This window comes from Acanthochromis polyacanthus, chromosome 7 (genome assembly GCF_021347895.1).
Source record: "Acanthochromis polyacanthus isolate Apoly-LR-REF ecotype Palm Island chromosome 7, KAUST_Apoly_ChrSc, whole genome shotgun sequence".
NCBI lineage: Eukaryota > Metazoa > Chordata > Actinopteri > Pomacentridae > Acanthochromis > Acanthochromis polyacanthus.
In genome coordinates this window covers 7,562,286-7,581,637 of record NC_067119.1, presented here as the reverse complement: position 1 = coordinate 7,581,637, position 19,352 = coordinate 7,562,286, and the positions used below count along the sequence as shown (strand labels likewise).

General features: G+C 39.9%; 1 protein-coding gene across 1 annotated transcript in view; it reads right to left on the bottom strand.

The window, feature by feature from the left end:
* notch1b (notch receptor 1b) overlaps window positions 1-19,352 on the bottom strand; it is a 63,057-nt gene that overhangs the window by 36,720 nt on the left and 6,985 nt on the right. The window contains 4 exon segments of the mRNA XM_022202974.2: window positions 765-998; window positions 2,105-2,227; window positions 5,858-6,196; window positions 7,232-7,494. Coding sequence (XP_022058666.2) covers window positions 765-998; window positions 2,105-2,227; window positions 5,858-6,196; window positions 7,232-7,494 — 959 coding nt within the window.

Below are 19,352 nucleotides of genomic sequence, written 5' to 3'. Positions count from 1 at the left end.
ACAAAAAATTCTTGTATACTTTACTGTAACTGCAAAGCCATTAGTGACTCAAAAATATGTGGGCTTGATATCAAAACTTCAAAAATATACCGTTTTCTTGGACTACATTCAGTAAAAAACTAAAAATTCTGCACTCTTTGACGCATTCGTGACACTTTTAGTGACTCTACAGGGACCAACAGTCATGCGGCAAAAATTCAGATTTTATGTAACCTTCACTCCTTGGAGGCTGGTTTTTCAGCAGATAATGTCTGGCTTATAAACAGCTGTAAATACATGAAAATGTCCTTAAATCTGCTTGGAACTACATTATAGTGTGTCATAACTAATTTATTGATTGCCCCCCTATTGTTAAAAACTGTTAAACAGGAAAATTTTAAGTGAAATGTTGTCATACATACTATTAATATCAAGAATTGAAGTGTATTCGGAGCAGAAAATGAAGGATAAAATGACATTCCTGCAGTAAAATAGGCTAATGGAAGTCTTTCTCGTGACAGTGAGAATTTAACTGAGCATGTCATTCGTGAATTTCAAAGGAAAAAACAAAAACTTTAGGACACTACAACCACAGGAGAAGCCAAACATCAGTATTTTCAAGAGCCACGATGACTGGATGGTGTTGACTTTACAGCCTTTAATTCCAGTTAGTTTCAAGCTTAATTAGTTACTTGGTGGGTGCTTCACACCACACAAAACAACACCAACCATTGAAGCTTACATAAGTGGTGCATTTTCACATTTATAAAGTGTAAAAAGCGTACCTGTGCGACCGTGAGGACACTCGCAGTAGAAAGAAGCGACTCGGTCGTGGCAGGTGGAGCCGTGGTGGCAGGCGGCGCTGGCACAGTCGTCAATGTTGTCGCTGCAGTCGTTGCCCGTCCAGCCGTTGACGCAGACGCACTGGTAGCTGCCGAACGTGTTGTGGCACGTGCCGCCATTTTGGCAGGCGTTGGGCATCAGCTGGCATTCATCCACATCCTCAGTGCAGAGCTGACCTGTGGAAGGAAAGTCGGTTTATATCCTAAAAGCCTGTTTCTTGTATTCTCTGATATGATTTTTCAATTCAATTCAAGTTCATTTAAATAGCACATATTCACAACATATGTCATCTCACAGCACTTAGCAGAGAACGGTACAGACTTCATGGATTATAGAGAACAAAAAACCCAACAATCCAAAATGGCTTTGGATTCCCTATGAGCGACGGTGGCAAGGAATGAAAAAAAAAAAAGCCCGGATATTGAGGGGGAAAAAAAATTCTGATAGAACCAGGCTCAGGAAGGGCGGTTGGGTGACACTGGGGATGAGGAGGGTGGGGATAGCGAGAGGTGAGGTGAACATAGTAATCTAATTAATTAGAGGCTTTGTAATTAATTAATCGTGATTTATCGTATTTTGTCAAATAGCAATATTTGACACAGCAAGCAAAGTTTTTCAATTCAAATACATTTTTTTGATGACTAAATTGATGAATAGACATACGTGAAATTAAACAACAAAAATGTTTGTTTCATTTGTATTTATCTGCATTTTCCATCTGTCTACTACATTCACAGATTATTGCAAAATCAAAGTGCAACTGTAGCAATTATATTCAAGATTTAAAGACTTTTGTGAACTCAAGCACTTTTAATGTCTTGAAAAGTGGTCTATTGTGGCTTGGCTACACCATTAGCCGATACAGGACTGTCGTAGCTAACATTAGCTCTGCTGCTAACAGCAACATGTTTACATCAAGGTGATCAGAAAACTCTTTGTTGCACAATTTGCACACAACTACGCTTTTATGCAAGCTGCCCTTGGGAAGATTTTAAAAGGAAACTTTCCGCCCAACAAGCTTGTCTTCCTTTATGGTTCACCAGACTTTCTTGGCATCACTCAGTGCGTCCTGTGCATCTTCTTCATGGCAGGAAAACAGACTTTAGGTTCATTATCGCCACCTACTGGGCTGGAGTGTGCATCAGTGTTACCGTTGCGCCAGAAATTAGGGAACTGAGAAAGGTGTGTTATTTTTTTAACACGTTATTTTTTTCTGTCATTAATTAATCGAAAAGAACGCATTAAAGTCCCATCCCTAGTACTGGAAGTTTGCTTTCTGAACCTGTGAATTCCGGTTTGCACTGGCAGTTGTAGGTGTTGACTCCGTCCACACATGTCCCTCCATTCTGGCACTCGTGACCTGGACAGTCATCGATGTTGTGGTTGCAGTTTTTTCCCGTAAAACCTGAAAACCAAACAAAACCAGCACACTGGCATTAACTCACAGCTTCACTGTGGGTTTTGTGTGACGTTTTCCAGCGGTGGAGATTCTCTGTTTCTCATTTAAAAAACAACAATCCCCCCATTCACAACAACAACATGAAGTAACAGTTAAATGTGGTCAACTGTCTTTTCCTTCCCGAGAGTGAAGGCAGCTGTGCCCTTCTGAGGTTTGTGGCAAACTCCTCATGTAACAGCACCCACTCCGCTGTACGGTTACACAAGAGGCAACCACCGGACTGTACGAGCAGCATGTTGGGCAACACAAGATGTAAAGCAAAAACCAGACTTAACGGCTGTTTCTATACAGTCGCTTTGTGCCAGTTTCTGAAAAAGTTGATGGTGTCTTCCAAAAAAGGAGGTTTCTTTACCCTAAATACAACACATACAGCCAACAAAGTGACTGTTTCCACTTTATAATGAAATGTTGCTTCAGTTTTAAGTGAATGTCTGCAAAATAAAATGCCAATCAATCATTGCAGCTTCACTCGACTACATTAAATTACATCATTCAGTGCTGCTTCACCCCTAAGATGACATTTATTTTCTATTCTTTGTGAACCCTGTGGTGCTTTATAAGACAATACTGTTACACGGACATGAAATGCTTCAAGAATCCCTCCCTAAATATAAAACTGGAGATGTTGCAGTTACTTACATCATATTTTTGGGGTGTTATGATGTTTTGGATTCCTTTAATGGTCGGTTCAAACATGACAAGGCCGTTTTTTTCCACAGAAGAAGATGATTCTGTTTGTTCTGTCAGAATTTATTGCATTTTTATGGTGTTTTGATATAGAAAACATGCAAACAGCTGGATGGGAACCTCCGAATATTTCCTATTTGTTGTTACTTTCGAAACTCAGAATACAAGTTGATGTTTTGCCTGTTTTAGTGTTTTATACTACTGCATTTTTTTTCACTAACTGATTGGTGTCATCACCAATTTTTGAAAAGACTTTGTTCCATAACCTTAATTTACTTCGACTCAGAGCATCAATCAGCCACCTGAAATGTCAGCAGATTCATAGTTAATTTAACCAAAGAAACAAGAAGAAGAGCAAAAAATAGTGCACGTTGTCTGCATGTATTAGAGATTTAAACATTCATGAAGTGCTTACTGTGCAGGCTGCTATTTGGGGAATAATGAAAAATGCAAAAGCAGAGATTGAGAGGACAACTTCTGCTAACATGCTGTTTGATCTTTTCAATTTCCCAGTTGTCACTGAATGCAGCGTTAGAATCACAACATCTCATTTGTCTCATTCTTTGTAGATTGTTGCTTCATACAATTTGGTAGATTTCCACAAAATAACAAAAAAAGAAGAATTTCAGGTGGCAATGAAATCATAATGTGAAGGCTAACCTCCTTAAATATTATTTATTTTTGACAGCCGGGTCAATATTTGAGCATTACGTCTGTCACTGAAATAAGAAATGTTCATTTAAGATGCATTCTTATGTTGTTGTTTTTTTGCACAAAGCTACTTTTGTAATGTTGAATACAATCTTTTTTTGTATTTAAAATAAATGTTAGCCCTCAAATAAGCTTCCTTCCTCAAAAAATACTTGCAAAAACTACAAAAAATGAAACTTACAGTGTTTACACCCATGTTTTCAAGCTTGCAGTGTCCAATTTCCCTGCATTTTGGGGTATTATCACCATTTTTAAGACTTCCATAATAATCCCCCTTCCTTCAAGGTCTCAGAGCATCAATCACCTACCTCAAATGTTACGTGTAGAATAAGTGGAGTGAATTTATTGCCCTTTAAGGTTTATCATGAAATACAAGAAGCTGTGAGTGACATGGCAGGAAAAGTTGCGACCCAAACTTGTTTTACGGTTTTCTCGAGTCAGTGGAAACAGATGAGGAGTGTGTGTGTGGAGGTGACGGTGTTGTGGGCGGGGCCGAAGTCCCAACGAGCTTTGCTTCACTCCAGCATGTGAAAAGGATGTTGTCCTTTGACCATTTCCTTACGATAAGCCCCGATGCCTTCCTGCTCTGCCTCGTTCACACACCGAAGCACCAACACACACGTACTGGATGTGCACACAGCAGACACACACGAAGGACACAACATAAGCAGGAACAGCCCTGCCTTACATGACATCATTGCTTAAGCAGCAGCTCTGATATTTCAAGTCATGTAAAGGCATTTAAAGAGACCCGAGTTATGTGAGCTTCAATTCCAGAAGCTCGCATCACTCATGTCCGTTTAAAAATGTGGAGTTAGATCAATAACTCACTTGTTTTGTCGCTAAAGACTTTCCTTCTTTTCTTCTTCATAATAAAAAAATATATGTAAAAGTTTAGAAACCAAAGTTATTCTCCCATTGTAAAATGATTTGAGCTCAGAAACTGTTCCTACATAAGATGATGAGTCACAGTAGCTCTAAGATTCTTTCTGCTTTTCTATGTTGTGCTTCCTGCTGCCATTTTGCTTCTTAGGTTTGCTAGCGTTAGTTCATACAAGAAAGTTACTGGGTAAAACACCGATAAAAAGAGAGAAAGAAAGAAAGAAAGAAAGAAAGAAAGAAAGAAAGAAAGAAAGAAAGAAAGAAAGAAAGACTGGAAACAAAATGGTAAAAATTTGGCAGCAGGGTGCCAGGAAAAACTAACTAACTGTTGATTACTGTAACATTCAAAACAGTCAACAAAATGACAAATATCTATAAAATATTAAAACTTATAACTGACTTAAATACTTTAAATGTGTTATTTTACAATCCTACAATGTAAAAGAAATTACTGTTTGTTAAAATACAGATTGTTGATGTGGACATTATTAATAGTATAGTCAACATCTAAACATCTAAATTGCTACTTTTTTCTGTGATTTTACTGGATATTTTCTGTAAAAAAAAATTTAAATGTTAAAATTTATTTAATAACAGCCTAAACAAGATTTACAATTGTGCAGTCCTTAATAGACATAATTTTTCTTAAAAAAAAGACATATTTGTAAAATTAGAATTAATTTTATTTATATATTATATATTTATTAAATACTTAAAAATCTGTGAAATAACAGCCTAAAAATAACTGCAATATTTCAATCTTTAACATACATTATTTTTCATGTGAAATTTGACATACATTAGTAAAAAGACAATATTTCAGGCTGATTTATATACAGTAAAAACTGCCTATTTTTTTTAAATGACCATTTGTAAAAATGCTGATTTTTGATGATAATTTATATGTAAACTATAACGTATTACCTTTTTTCTGTAATTTTCTTATTTTTTTCTGCAATTTAACAAAACAAGGGACATTTGTAAAAGAATCTTGTAAAGAAGAGAAAAAATACACTTAAAAACGACATTTTTTGAATGTACGGTACAGTTGCTAGTTGTTTACTCTCAGTCAGTATGTTTGTTTGGCTGTCAATGAGAAAATAAGATTTTATAACTTCTAACAACAGCTGCTTCTAAGAAATGCAAATCAGATTTTAGCTTCTTTGGACTCTCCTGCTTTTCATTCCCTCAACAGCACGAAACCGCAGATACCTAAAGTGAACTTTGCACAGATTTAAACCCTGATGTGAGCAGCATTAACTCCAGCAGCCCATCACCCAGTAGAGCAGCTCTAACCTGGCACACAGGAGCACTCGTAGCTGGTGTCTCCCTTCTGGATGCAGGTTCCTCCGTTGTGGCAGGGCGACGGGTTGCAGGGCAGGTAGCGGCTCTCGCAGTGTTTCCCCGTGAACTCCTGAGGACACTGACATCTGTAGCCGCCCACCTCGTTGATGCACAAGCCGCCGTTCTTGCAGGGCGACGGGTTGGCGTCGCACTCGTTGACGTCCTGCTTGCAGGTCTTTCCGGAGAAGAAGGGCGTGCAGTTGCAGATGTAGTGAGTCTCAAAGGTGGAGCACTGGCCGCCGTTGGCACACGGGTTTGAGGCACAGGGGTCGGCTTGATGGCACATTTTACCTGAAGGCAAACGAGAATGATGCTCAAAATGATGAAAAATGTAATATGGTACGCCACAAGTTTGGGGTCATCCAGACAATTTCATGTTTTCCATGAAAACTCACAATTTTATTCATGTGCTAACATAACTGCACAAGGGTTTTCTAATCATCAATTAGCCTTCCAACACCATTAGCTAACACAATGTAGCATTAGAACACAGGAGTGATGGTTGCTGGAAATGTTCCTCTGTACCCCTATGGAGATATTCTATGAAAAATCAGCCGTTTCCAGCTAGAATAGTCATTTACCACATTAACAATGTCTAGACTGGATTTCCGATTTATTTAATGTTATCTTAATTTTTAAAAAATGCTTTTCTTTCAAAAAATAAGGACATTTCTAAGTGACCCCAAACTTTTAAATGGTAGTATATTTGAAAAAGAAAAAACTTGTTCAATTATCAAATAACAGATTCTCAAGATGGTAAAATCCAACAAAAACATGTTTTCTGAAAACAAATCATGTAAGACTGTAAAAACATTTTTTAAAAATTAGCAAATTGAATTTAAAAAAAAAGAAGAAACATTTAGTTTCTACATTGTGGGAACTCAAAAAGCAGGAATTAATATATATATATATATATATATATACTATATATACTAAAATGACACCATTTATCAGTCAAAAAGAATAAAAAATGTTTGACTTCTATTTCTATTTTAAAAGTAAATCTTTCATTTTATTTATTTTTCTAGCTTATTTTATATTATTTTATTTCATTTTTACTCACCTGGTGCTTCCTCATTGCATGTGTTATATAGGAAAGCACTTCCTCAGTTCCTCAATCCCTGTTTTCCTTTATTTATAGCATGATTTTGAAGTGTGGATGGTTGTTTGCACTGTTTTATTGAATTTTCCTTTCTGTTGCATTTTATTTGTATGAAAAGTCCAAAAATAAAGCCTGATTGTCCTGTTAATCACCCTGCAACCTGTCATATGCACTTCACAACCAATCACAAACTGCTCTACAATCACAGGCCAGCGTCGTCTCACCTGACCATCCAGGTGGGCAGCGACACCTGTACGCCAGCACGCCGTCGGGCTCGCAGGTGCCTCCGTTGCGACACGGCGAGCTGACGCAGGCGCCGTTGACGGGCGTCATGCAGCGGCGGTCGGTGTAGCCGGCTCTGCAGGTGCAGCTGAAGTCCACCGTGTTCCCCTTGGAGACGGCCCGACACGTGCCGCCGTTCATGCATGGCGAGTTGGTGCACGGGTCATGAAACTGGCACCTGCTGCCTACGTATCCGTCCCGGCACCTGGAGGAAGAAAGAAAGAAAAGAGCGAGTGGTCAGCAGAAGTCTTTGTAAAGAAAAACTGTATTTATGTTCTACATTTTTTTGAAAGTTCCGGAAAAAATGACGGCCCTACAGACTGCATATATTTCAAGACTTACATTTTCAGTTTGTTTCCATGCTTCCTATCCGCAGTGCAAACACTGTCTGCAGTTCAACCCAGTCCAGCCAAAAAGTCTCAGATTTTTTATCATGTTGCTGTTAGTTGCAGATGTGTCAGTTAGGGCTCAACAGTTGTGCTGAGGAGTGTAGAATTTTTAGTTTATGTTTGAATTCCATTTAAGCAAATGGTTTATTTTTGGCATAAAATAATATGATGTTGATAAAATATCACAATTTTAAGCTTCAGATGAGTAGTTCAAGGGCTTAGAAAGTAGAAAATCTGACAATTCTTTCAGTTTTCTCAGTTTCTGGCAAGGAAAAATTGTGTAATTTTGATGATTTTAAAACAAAATGCTTTGAAAATCATGTATTTGAGGTTCAACAATAGAGGTAAATTTTTGAATTATCACAAAAATGTGTATTTTACCATCAACTTTCTTTTCATAGGCTTGTTTGGATTAGATTTTTTTTAAAACCTGGAAAACCGAGAGAATAATTTACGATCAGAAAGATCAGAAAAATCTGATAAATTAATCTACTGCAACTCAGATAGGTAGAAAACTACTAAGATTCAGATAAGACAGAAATTTGAAGAATGTTAAAAAGAACCACCACTATATCCTGAATTCCAACAATTTACTAATGACCTAATAAAAACATTCTGTCCTCAAGATGTATTGGCCAACTAATAAATGTCTTTTCCTAATTCATTCCCCTCATTTAGCATTAGCATTAGAAAGAGCGGGACCAGTCAAAGGGAATTTCCAAACACTGTTTTCATCCATCCAGTCAAGAGTTCACGAGACCAATACAACTCTTTGGACTCGCAAAGGTCTCTCTTTTGTGCAGTACTGTGCTTATAAATCAGCCTCTTGGGTAACAGCCTTCACCGATACCACTAACTATCCATTTGTCCTAGAAGAAGGTCCTGCCTGGGTGTTGAGTTTTTTTTACAACGCAGCAACAAGGCCATGAGAAACTCCGCTTTAAACGGGGCATTCGTCTTTCCACCGTCGCCCCCTGTGAACAATGTGTTTGAGGCTGTAAAAGTGGAAGGAGGAGGAGGAGGGACAAACTCCTGTGATGTTTCTCACAGGTTGAGCCCGAGTCATAAACGCCGCTCGGACTCCGGCGAACAAGTTCCCAGAGATCACAGGGACACATTCGCACATTTACAATTACAATGAGTGGAGCTGAAGGCTTGTCCCCCGAGGATACGCCCGGCTCGACAAAGAGGCCACACACACATCCAGACAGGAAGATTACACTCAGGAGCTTTTCACAGCGGCATGCACGTCCACACACAGTAGCGCAGATGAACATCAAACAAGTCAGACTCTGCAGTTTCTCAACTGAATCTGAACTATTAAGCCTCCTGTTATGTTGTGGGCTACCTGGTTTAGCCTAGAAACATTTTGTAAAAATCAAAAAATTCTGCATTTCTTACTGCAAACACAAAGTCATTAGTGACTCAGCTGAAATGAACTGTCACCTGCCAAAAATTCAGACACTTTTCAGCTGAACTTGGCTGAACTGCAGGCTGTGTTTCACCAAACAGAAGGAGACAAGTACAGAAACTACGGTAATTAAAAATGCAAGTCGCAAATTTTATAAAGTATGCAGATCCTCTGTTGTTTCGTTCCAGTTTTGGAAACACCTGAGGGACCACAAGCTCCTTGGCCAAGGTCTTCATGTGCTCCACTTAGTTCTGCACTCCTAAACTCTTAAGTCGGGCTCTCATGTTGGTTACGTTCTTGCTGCTGTGTCTCTGCACTCTCTGTGATTGGTAGGTATCCACTTGCTTCTTAGCTCCTTCAAGCCGGCCTGGTGCCTCTTTGTAGGCATCATTAAATTCCTTAACCGCGTGCAAGATCTTCTCCAGGGATTCCTTTTTGCTCTGCAGACCTTCCAACACATCGTCCACTCTTTTGCCAACACCAACCTCCTCTTCTTTTGCAGCTTCGGTGTCTGTGTCGGCCAGCTCAAATAAATGTTGTACGTGTTGATTCAGAGGTTTATAAAATGTGTGTAAAATGAATAATCTAAAAAATTCAACTTGTGTTTTTTTTCGTTTTTTAGGATAAAAACTTGATCATAAAGAACATTTTTCAGTCGTATTTACTTCTAGTCATGGTTGTTCTGCTTCTATAGAGTTTATAGGACTTGGTACTGCAGTGAAAAATGAGCCCACAGTGAGCAAAAATGGGACAGAAGCAAAAAACGCCAAACAATTCCTTGTCTCAGCTTCTTTATATGAGGATGCGATGTTTGTTTGTTTTGTTGTAATCAGTGTAGATTTAGACTGAATCTCTGGTGTTCGATTAACACACCAAGCACAAATTTGGTAGTTTTTCTATGCTCACACCGGTACAATATTTGGCAAATTGACCAAAACGACACCTACTGAACTCCTCTGCCTACTAGACTTTGTACAATTATTAAATTTATGTTTGAAATCCGTAAATACCAAATGAAATGAGAAAGATCTCCTCTCTGTTTGTGTGCATTCACCCCCAGCTCTTCAGTACTGAGTATACCACCGACACAGCACCATATTCAGCCCTTTCTGCAGCCCGTTTTGACACCAACACCAAGCACCTCACTCAGACCTGCTCCATTAGACCACATTCACATATTCATCGCCCTCAGAGACTCGCTGCTGTTGTCAACAACGCTGGGTGGTCAGAGAGGCTCGGTCATTACAAAAACAAAGCATCTCCTCAAAAAGAGACAAAAACAAAGAAGAAAGACATCAGCGGTGTTTGGAATTCCTGCTCCTAATCCGCTCCTTTCCTCAAAAGTTGAGACACGAGAAAAGCGGCCGTCATGGCACCCTTCAGCAGCTCTCAGGGCTGAAATGTGCTCGCTTTGACCCTTTTGTCAGCACTCATTCATCCCGGGGACAAGGCGGCATCTATGCCACGGCGTTTGAGCTGCGAGCCAACATTATGGCCACTTCAAAGCGCCGTGCCACCACCTCGACGCTCGTTATTCTTTCCTCCCCGGAGAGGATTTGCTCGAGCATCAGACAAGGGATGGGCAGGGGATGAAACGGAGGAAGCTACAGAGCAACCTCCAAGAAACATGAAAGATTTGTGGATTCCTGCGCAGAGGAAAATTATACATTGAACGTCTACGAGTCCAGAAATCTTCCGCTTTGTTGTTATTTTGGATGTTTTCTTTTGCACATACTTAGAATATTGTGCATAAAACGTCCTGCATCGCCATCAAAGCGGCCTTCCCACGACACTGAAACCCGAAGTCACTCTGAAATACCTGAGCAGAGCCAGCGAGTCTGTTGGCCCCGAGGGTCTGGCAGCGCCGAGTCCCCAAACATTCCCAGGATGTCCAGTGTGTATGGATGTGTGTGGCATGTGGGGGCCAAGCTGTGGCCCCTTTAGAGGGGACAGCTCGGTGTTTGGACAGGGTCTCCCTCTCGGGGGATTAGCAGTCTTAGGACTGTGGCAAGCAAAAGAAAACATCACATGCTCGGCTGCCTGCTGCATAAACAGTAGCAGCGAGCGGTGGCATGTGGCCACGACGAGACATCGGCTACCTGACATCTGACCTCACAACATTAGCAGCGGTTTCATTTGTGTTTACAGATTTCTGGCTCATTTTCAGTGTTTCTTGTCAGCCATTTGTACAAACTGACAACGCCGATGAGAAATACAGATAACATGAAAAGATCAAGTGCAACAGAAAGAACTTACTTCAGCGAATAAATGATGATGTGCAGAACTACATGACTCAAAAAAGAGAAAAGCTTTTAGTAAGGGAGGCAGATAGAATAAAACAAGAAAAATTCATGATAATATGCAGAAATCCCATAACTTTAAAGTCTGCAGAGCTTCTGATGTTACCAGAACTCTTTCAAAAGCAAAAAGCTGCAATAATACTCATCCAAACTCTCCATCTCCACTGTCCAGCGTCACCAAGCTTCCCACCACATTAATGGTTTGTTTTACGTGTTGATAGATATTTTTTTTCCCCAAAAGCTGATGCTTAGATCCATTAGCTGCGTCTCCATTTCGCTGGTTTTATGCCCATTTGTAATTTGGGCATAAAAACAGCTGACAAGAAATATACAAAATTCTAAAAAACTGTAAATGCGACTAAATTCAATTGAAACAGAAGACATAAACGAAATTCTTCTGCATCAGTATAACATGACCTGGCTCTAGAATAAGCACCTGCTGCTTTTCCTCATCACTAACATTCATATAACAGTAGTTGACAGAAATTAATTTGCATTTTATTTTGCAAATCTTCCAAAAGATTTGGAAAAATTTACAATATCCTTGCATGGAAACACAGTTATTGGGACGTTACAATCAAACATTCAGAACTAATTAAAGCCGAAATCAAAAAAATCTTCATTTTTGAGAAAGAAATGCAGTTATTAAAACTCAAAATGTAAAATTTTCCATAAACGGCTTTAGAATCTGCAACGTTTGATACCATTTACCTTGAAACATGTTGTTTAGCTGATTAAACAGCAACATCTATACAGAAGGAAGGAACATGAAAGACATTTCTGTTCATCAAATGGTCAAAAATAACTGGAAAATGCACGTTTTTGTCACATAAAGTAACAACCTCACTGCCTCTACTGTACACGTCTTGATCATACATATTGTTGTACGCTGTCGCCTCCCAAATTCCCATTTTGCGCCAAGAAAAAGAAAAGAAAGTATAAGTTTAATCTGTCAAAACATTGTACAAGCTGTGATTACAGGTCTGCAGAGCCTCAATTCACCAGAACGCTCATGCCGATGAACCCTGTCACGTATTGTTCTTGTGTACAATCCAGATTTAATGAGACGTCGACTTTGTAACTCAATATTTCTCTGCCTTATTACTGAAGTGAAGCTTTACTGCTGGCAGCTCTGCAGCCTGCTGTTGGTCCAAATGGCACTAAAGGGGTAAAACATGAGAATACGGAGCTTCAGGATCCAGGTATGAGTCACACACACACAACGCTCAGGATCAATATGGGCCTCGAGTACCGACCAGACACGACCGGTCCAGAAGAAAAATCACAGCTTCTTCATCATCGCCTTTAGAAAATTTCTCATTTATGTCGATTAGTTCCACACAGTGAAGACACGGCATCGGATCAGAGCTCAGGATTGATTGAAAACAGCTGCAAATGTTAAAATCTACACTGGAAAAGATGCCCCTCTCAAAACAGGAAAAAAAAAACTTATTTCAAAGAACCTTTACTGTGTAATAAGTGACAAAATCTGCCAATAGAACAAGTGAAAAATGTCTTGGTGAGATTTCTTGAAATAAGATATGATATTTAGAAGATTGAGATCTTAAAATTAGCTGGAAAAAATTATTTTAAGCTACATTTTACCAGGATTGTCAAGATTAGGTGTCTTAGCCCTCCTGTTGTCACCAAAAAATACCGTTGCCTCGTCTGAAAAAAGTCCAAAAATTCATAAAAAAAAATTCCCCAAATTTATAAAAATTTGCAAAAATCTTCAGGAAGAAAATTTCTTAAAAATTTCCTTTAAAAGTTTTATTTATTTATTTATTTATTTATTTAAAAAAATCCCCCAAATTGGCTAGAAATAAAAATTTAAAAAGTAAAAAAAATCTAAAAATTGTCAATATTTAAAAAAAAAGAATAAAATCTTCCACAGTGAGTGATTTCATATATATCAGTAGAAGTTCTAAAATCCAGCGAAATTAGCAGGATTTTGGTTGATTTTTGCCCAAATGTTCTTAAAGAAACATTTTTAAGCACTTCTTTTCATTCATCAAAAAATGTTCAAAAATTTCCCCAAAAAATTAGAAAATGTGGAAGTTTTCACTGTGAAAATATACAATTTTTTTCACATTTTTTAAACTTTAAAACGGGTCAATTTGACACTCAGGACGACACAAGGGTTAAAACAAGTTAATTCCAAGATTGTTTGACTTAAGATATTTAAGATGCATTGTCTTAAAACAAGTCCCTCCGTCTTGCTGAAATGACACTTGTTAAGTGAATTTACCTTAAACCAAGTGGGATGAGACATTTTGACTAAAAATAACACAAATTGACTTGGTAAGATTTTGAGTTTTTGCAGTGTAGTCTCTTGTATGTTTTATGGACACGACTTGCTTTATTTTAATCACTTATTTTACTGCATTTATGAGGTTCAATTGTTTTCTACTTGATTTCCAGTTTCAGCAGCAACTAAAATACGTTTAAACAGCAGTTTCTGGTTGTTTTTTGCTCCTTTGACACTTTTACTCACTGTGGTCTCATTTTTCAGTACAATAATACATGTCTTTTGTGCATTATGGCAAAGTTAGAATGCCATAAATACTAAAAAAAATAAAAGCTGCATTTCAAACATGGAATGGAGTGTCACAGATCAGCACTTCGTGGATCGTCTGAATTTTGAAAATCCAATAATTCTGTATGTCTTTCAAGTTTGTGGCTCCAATAAATGGTGTCATTTTGGAGACATGCTCAAAAAATAGCATGTCTTTCAATCATACCACCAGGTTTTGGTTTCTTTTGCTTAACTTCACCAGGTATTTCTGTTGCATAAATAACTAACAGCAACAAAAATCACAATCTGCATTTGAGTCATTACTTCACAGCTACACAGAGGGGCACAGAATTTTAGGGATTTTTTTTTTCATTTATTTATTTATTTGACAGAATTTGTTCAGCAGAAAGGGTTTATTTTAGGCATTTTTTCAAAAATAAAGTGATTCTGACAAGATGTAATTTTTGACAAGATTTGGATGTCACAAATGAGTAGTTCGAGGACCGTCTGAAAGTTGAAAATCTGGGAAGTCTATGTCTTTCTGGCTCTGATAATTGAGTAATATTGGGGATTTTTCCTAAAAATAGTATGTCAAATCCAGCAGCAAGTTTTAGGGTTCAAATCACAATCTTTTCCTAAACTTCTGCAAGTTTTTTTTTGAAGGGAAAAAAAGTAAACAGCGACTGAACACAAGGTCTCTAAAGTGCAAGTCCTGCAAGTTCAACACCTAACAGGCTTCATAAGCTGTACTTTTCTTGCTTCAGACATCATCCATGCAGCATTTCCACTTGATAACTTCCTAAATTCCTCCACATAATTCCCCCAGCATCTCTTCTGAGGACAGTGGAAGTATGTGTGGGCTGCAGGGAGGAGGGTGGGAGCAGATAGCAGCAGGGCGGGCTGCTAGAAGGCCAGTCCAGTTAAGCCCCAGCGGTGGCGGCTGCTGAGGTCGTGAGGCGCCACACGAGCTTCGCTGGAAAAAGGCCGCAGGGAGCAGGTGCGCATGTTAATGAGGAGACGGCAGCTGCTGCCCCGGGCCACTCACCCCCTTGCCCCCCCACATTTCCCCACCACCTCCACCAATCCTGCCTCCTTCCTCTCCATGGCGCCCCATCCTGGAGGGAGGCAAGGCTCCAATGCTGCAAAAAAACTGCTTATTAACTCACAAATTGGCCGTTTTTGGAGCGTTTTCACATCTATAAAGGAGCATTTTGTAAAAAATGACTCAAGTATTAAAGCTCATGGGTCTTTTATCACACTCAGTTGGATATTTTTTGCAGTGTTGGTATCTGAATGGTCGCCCCCCCCCGCCTTCCTCTACATACTTGAGGAGTGAGCGAGGAAGAGAAAAGCTGAGCAGAGAGAGAGCGAAGGATGAGTGGGCCCATTGTTTTTCCTCCCCATTCAGAGCTGACCACAGGCCGGGCGTATTCAGCTGTTACACCTCCTCTTTCCTCCCCAAAAAAATCTCTCCCTGCATCTTCCTTCATTATATACTGCTCATTCCTGAACTGTCCCCACTTTTTTTTTTTTTGGTTTCACTTCCTGGCATCCACTTCCTTCCAAAACCCCCCATTTGCCCCACTTCTCCTCCTCCATGAACCTCCTTCTTTTTCATTTCCAAGACACCACATTTAGATTTATAAATCTCAGCCTGCTGCTACCCGAAAAACCTTCCCTCCAAATCACTCCAAGCTGCGTCTTTTTTAGCGGTCGGTGATGTTGGAGGCCGAGCGTGAGCCAAAAGAAAAGCTCCAAATCCAAAACACACAAAAGCGGAGGGACAAACAAAAGGGGAAAGAAAGGGGACTGGTTCAGTTTTCACAGAGAGGAAGGCAGAAAAAGAGGGCTGCCAGTTGAGGAGGAATTTCATGTCTCCTGTCTTGATTTTCAACCTCAATAAGGGGCAAAAAAAGTTTGAAACTGCTGGTGAAACTTGCAAAAAAAACATCCCAGCGTCTCGCACCGAGGCCCAAAATGCAAACAGACGGAGCTTTACCTCGGAGCGCGTGGACGCACTATCCAAACACACTCCGGCCGAGGTGCTAGAAGTGAGTCAACCGTAGCACACGCTAGGCAAAGAATGCTAACAGTTTGCTCTTTAACTTGGCGAGAGCCCGTCAAATACACGCCGGGCACAAAAGCAGCTCTTTACAGGCCCCAAACCGCCTCGATAAGACAAAAGATATTCAACGAATCTTTTATGGAGTCTTGGCCGTGTTCAAAACAAACAGAGGCCAAGCAGCTGCTCCAACAAGAGCGATGAGGCGGTCTGCGGGGCGGGATAATCTTGACAGCAGCAGGTAAACTGGGGCTTGCTGGAAAGGTAAATAAAGAAGACATGAAAAGAGGGGCACAAATCAGACGCTGAGCAAATATCAGGTGTTTGGGAGGGATCGTATAACCGCAGGACAGCAGCGGAATTATCTCCAGCGGTAAGGCCGATACTGTTATTATCCTTTCTGTCATCCCTGCCCCAGTAGCTCGCATTGTTCTCCTCGGCGCTCACTTCTAGGGGCCGACTCTTCTTCGATTGCCGCCACAGTAGCCCGTGGCAACAGGTCCGCGCCGCCGATGGGATGCATAACAGCGCCGGGCGGCGGCTCAAGCCTGCAGCAGATGTTGTGGTGACATCTGACCCTCGGCCAGGCGTCACTCTAAAGGGGGTTTTCCTCCGTGTCGAGCCAATCTGCCATCTGCCATCTTTTTTTTCTTTTTTTTTTTTCCTGAGGTCACACACAGATGGAGACGTGTAATATGTAGGCTGCACATGTGCACTGTATACAAATAAAAAAAGCCAGAGCGGCTGCACAGATTTTGGCAGCTGGATGGCTCCCACTTTGGGCGCTTTCTAAGGAGCTTATTGAATTAGGTTGTGCATTTATTCAATTATTGTGTCGTGTAAAGCTCTGTGAGACTCACAGTCGGTGTCTGCTTGCATTTCTGTAAACAACGTAGTTAGGAATATTTTGGGGCAATGCTTTGTTTTTGTCATGTTTCTGCTAAATGTGACCCATTTCACAGTTAACTCGAGAAAAACTCCAACTTAGCGCTTTGTTTGAGTCAGAAATTGTACTGAGTATTACTGTCATCACTATGGTAACTGTTATGATCTGGAAACACATCTACAACAACACTGACTGTGTTATACAAGTGTTCAGCTAATAAACAAGGTTGCAAACTAGTCAGCATTTCAAAATAAAAGCACTAAAATATTTTTTGTAAAGAAAAATGAAAATGCATGTCATGGTTTATCAGTTTATCATGACGAGATGCAGAATAATTAGACAAGCTGACAACTAGGGGTTATTTTGTATTTAAATGTTGTAAAAAAAATTGATCCCTAAATTGTTTTTATGGTAAAACGAAACAGGCAGATTAGAAATATAGACTGAGAGATGGAGATTAAAAGGTCCTCGTGACAATAAAACCAGTTTTCTTGTCAACATGTAGCTCAGTGGGAGACCTATAGAAGATATATCCACAGTCTGAGTACCTTTTTCTTTACTATTTATTCTTGATTTAGCCTCGAAATAAGTGTGAATAACCTTGAGGTTTAATTAAAACTTACTTTGCTGTCAGACTGCTTGTGTGTTGTGCCTCCAGACTTCAGCAAAAGTTGTATTTCATATGTTTGTCAAGTAAATTTGAAGCAATCCTTTGCAATATCCTAAAAATTTACAAAGTAGTAAATGTGAATTAGGCTTGTTTCCATTAAATTCATTGGAGCAAACAAACTAAGCTGAGTTTTGATGGTATAGGTGACGTTATGCGTGGCTGTAATCGAAGAAGAAACCACAAAGAAGAAAAAGAAACAAGCAAAACTTTGGTAAAATAAGAGAAAAAAGTGGAGCAAAGTCTTCACGAGCTGCTTTTAATCCGATAAAGTGGAAATATTGGTTGCTGTTTCCCTTTCACATAAAACAAATGAACTCTTCTTTGAATTTTTTTTTGCTAAATTTCATAAGTTTTCTCAAACTTTGACACTTCTCTTAACTTTTCCCAAAGCAATACTTCAACATGTGCATAAGATACATTATGGAAACATGGCCAAGTTTTAAAATCTCAAAGAAGATGGCAATAAAAGGCCCATGATTTAATAAACTAGTGGTTTTATGTCACTCTTTTTTCTCAGGTGTCTAGTAGACCTTTCAGACCGGAGTCAAACTGTGTTAGTGGAGCATGTTTGTACCTCCGACTCCCCCTTTCTCACCACCCCGTCTCATTTCCTGGCTGTTTGGTTCTGTGCCGGGGCTAAGTCCCCTTTATTCTTGTCTGATCTGTTTTAAAAGCATTGCCCAAGGGGGGACCTCGCACTTCCCTCCCTCTCTCTCCCTTGTTTTTTTTTTTCTAAGCCCTCTCTTGTCTTTTTCCCAGCGGCTAACCACAGTGACAACTCCGCCGCCACTTGTGGGGAAAAAAAATCAGCACCAGAAAGCACGCTCAGATTGAAATAAAAATAGCTCCGATCGCTGAATCCAAACCTGGCACACACAAAGAAACCCCAAAGGCTGCTGTTTGTTGTGGAACTGGAAACCAAACCGAATCCCGACTGGGTTGCAGAAATTACAGGGGCAACGCTCCACCTCTTGCCCTCTCCTTACATCCATCCCCGTGCTGCTTCCTCTCTAATCGCACAGGAGAGCTGACCTGCTCGCCCACATCTGGCAGTCTTCATTAGAGACCCTATTTATTTGGGAGCCTCACGGACGCAGCCCATGGGAAAGAAACCAGCTCACCCTTATTGAGTGTGTCTCGAGAGTCACGGCGGCTCTAATGACTTCTGCCACTGCCTACTTTACGACGCTGGGAACCACTTAAAGGCTTCACGGGTGTCTGAAGGTGCAGCTGACAGTGCAACCGGACCCTCAGGTTGTTACTCTGCATGCCGGCTTCAGAGTTTGAGCCAGAGCAGGGGGAAAGATGTCAAAATACTACATCCTGCATGCATGGAAACAAGTTTAAACCAACATTAACGATGTGTTCTGCACTGTTTAAGCAGTCGTTGTTTCAAAAGTAAAGCTTCCTGCATGTTTCTGCTGTAAATAAAACTGCTGAGTCTCCTGTTGGCACAATTTTCACGCCTTGTTTTACATAGAAGACGTTATAATAATAGCCTGACAGCTGTCAACAGGATAAGTTAAGAGCGAGAGTCACCACCAAAAATACTTCAAACATACTACAGGCGGCCTTAAGTGCAGGTTTTGAAAGTTTGCAAGCGACCTACAACAATGTTTTTTTTAGATTTTATTTGTTTCCATTATAGGAACTGGTCACCAATGGCACATTTGGACACCAAATAAGCTTTTATCTGTTTCAAGTATGTGCAGAAACATATTGCTGAGTGGATTTAATTCTGAAAATAACTTGTGATGATTATCAGGCTTGCTTTGTAGTTATAAGGAGCTACTTTCTCTGTTTATTCCGACTGAATATATGAACACACAT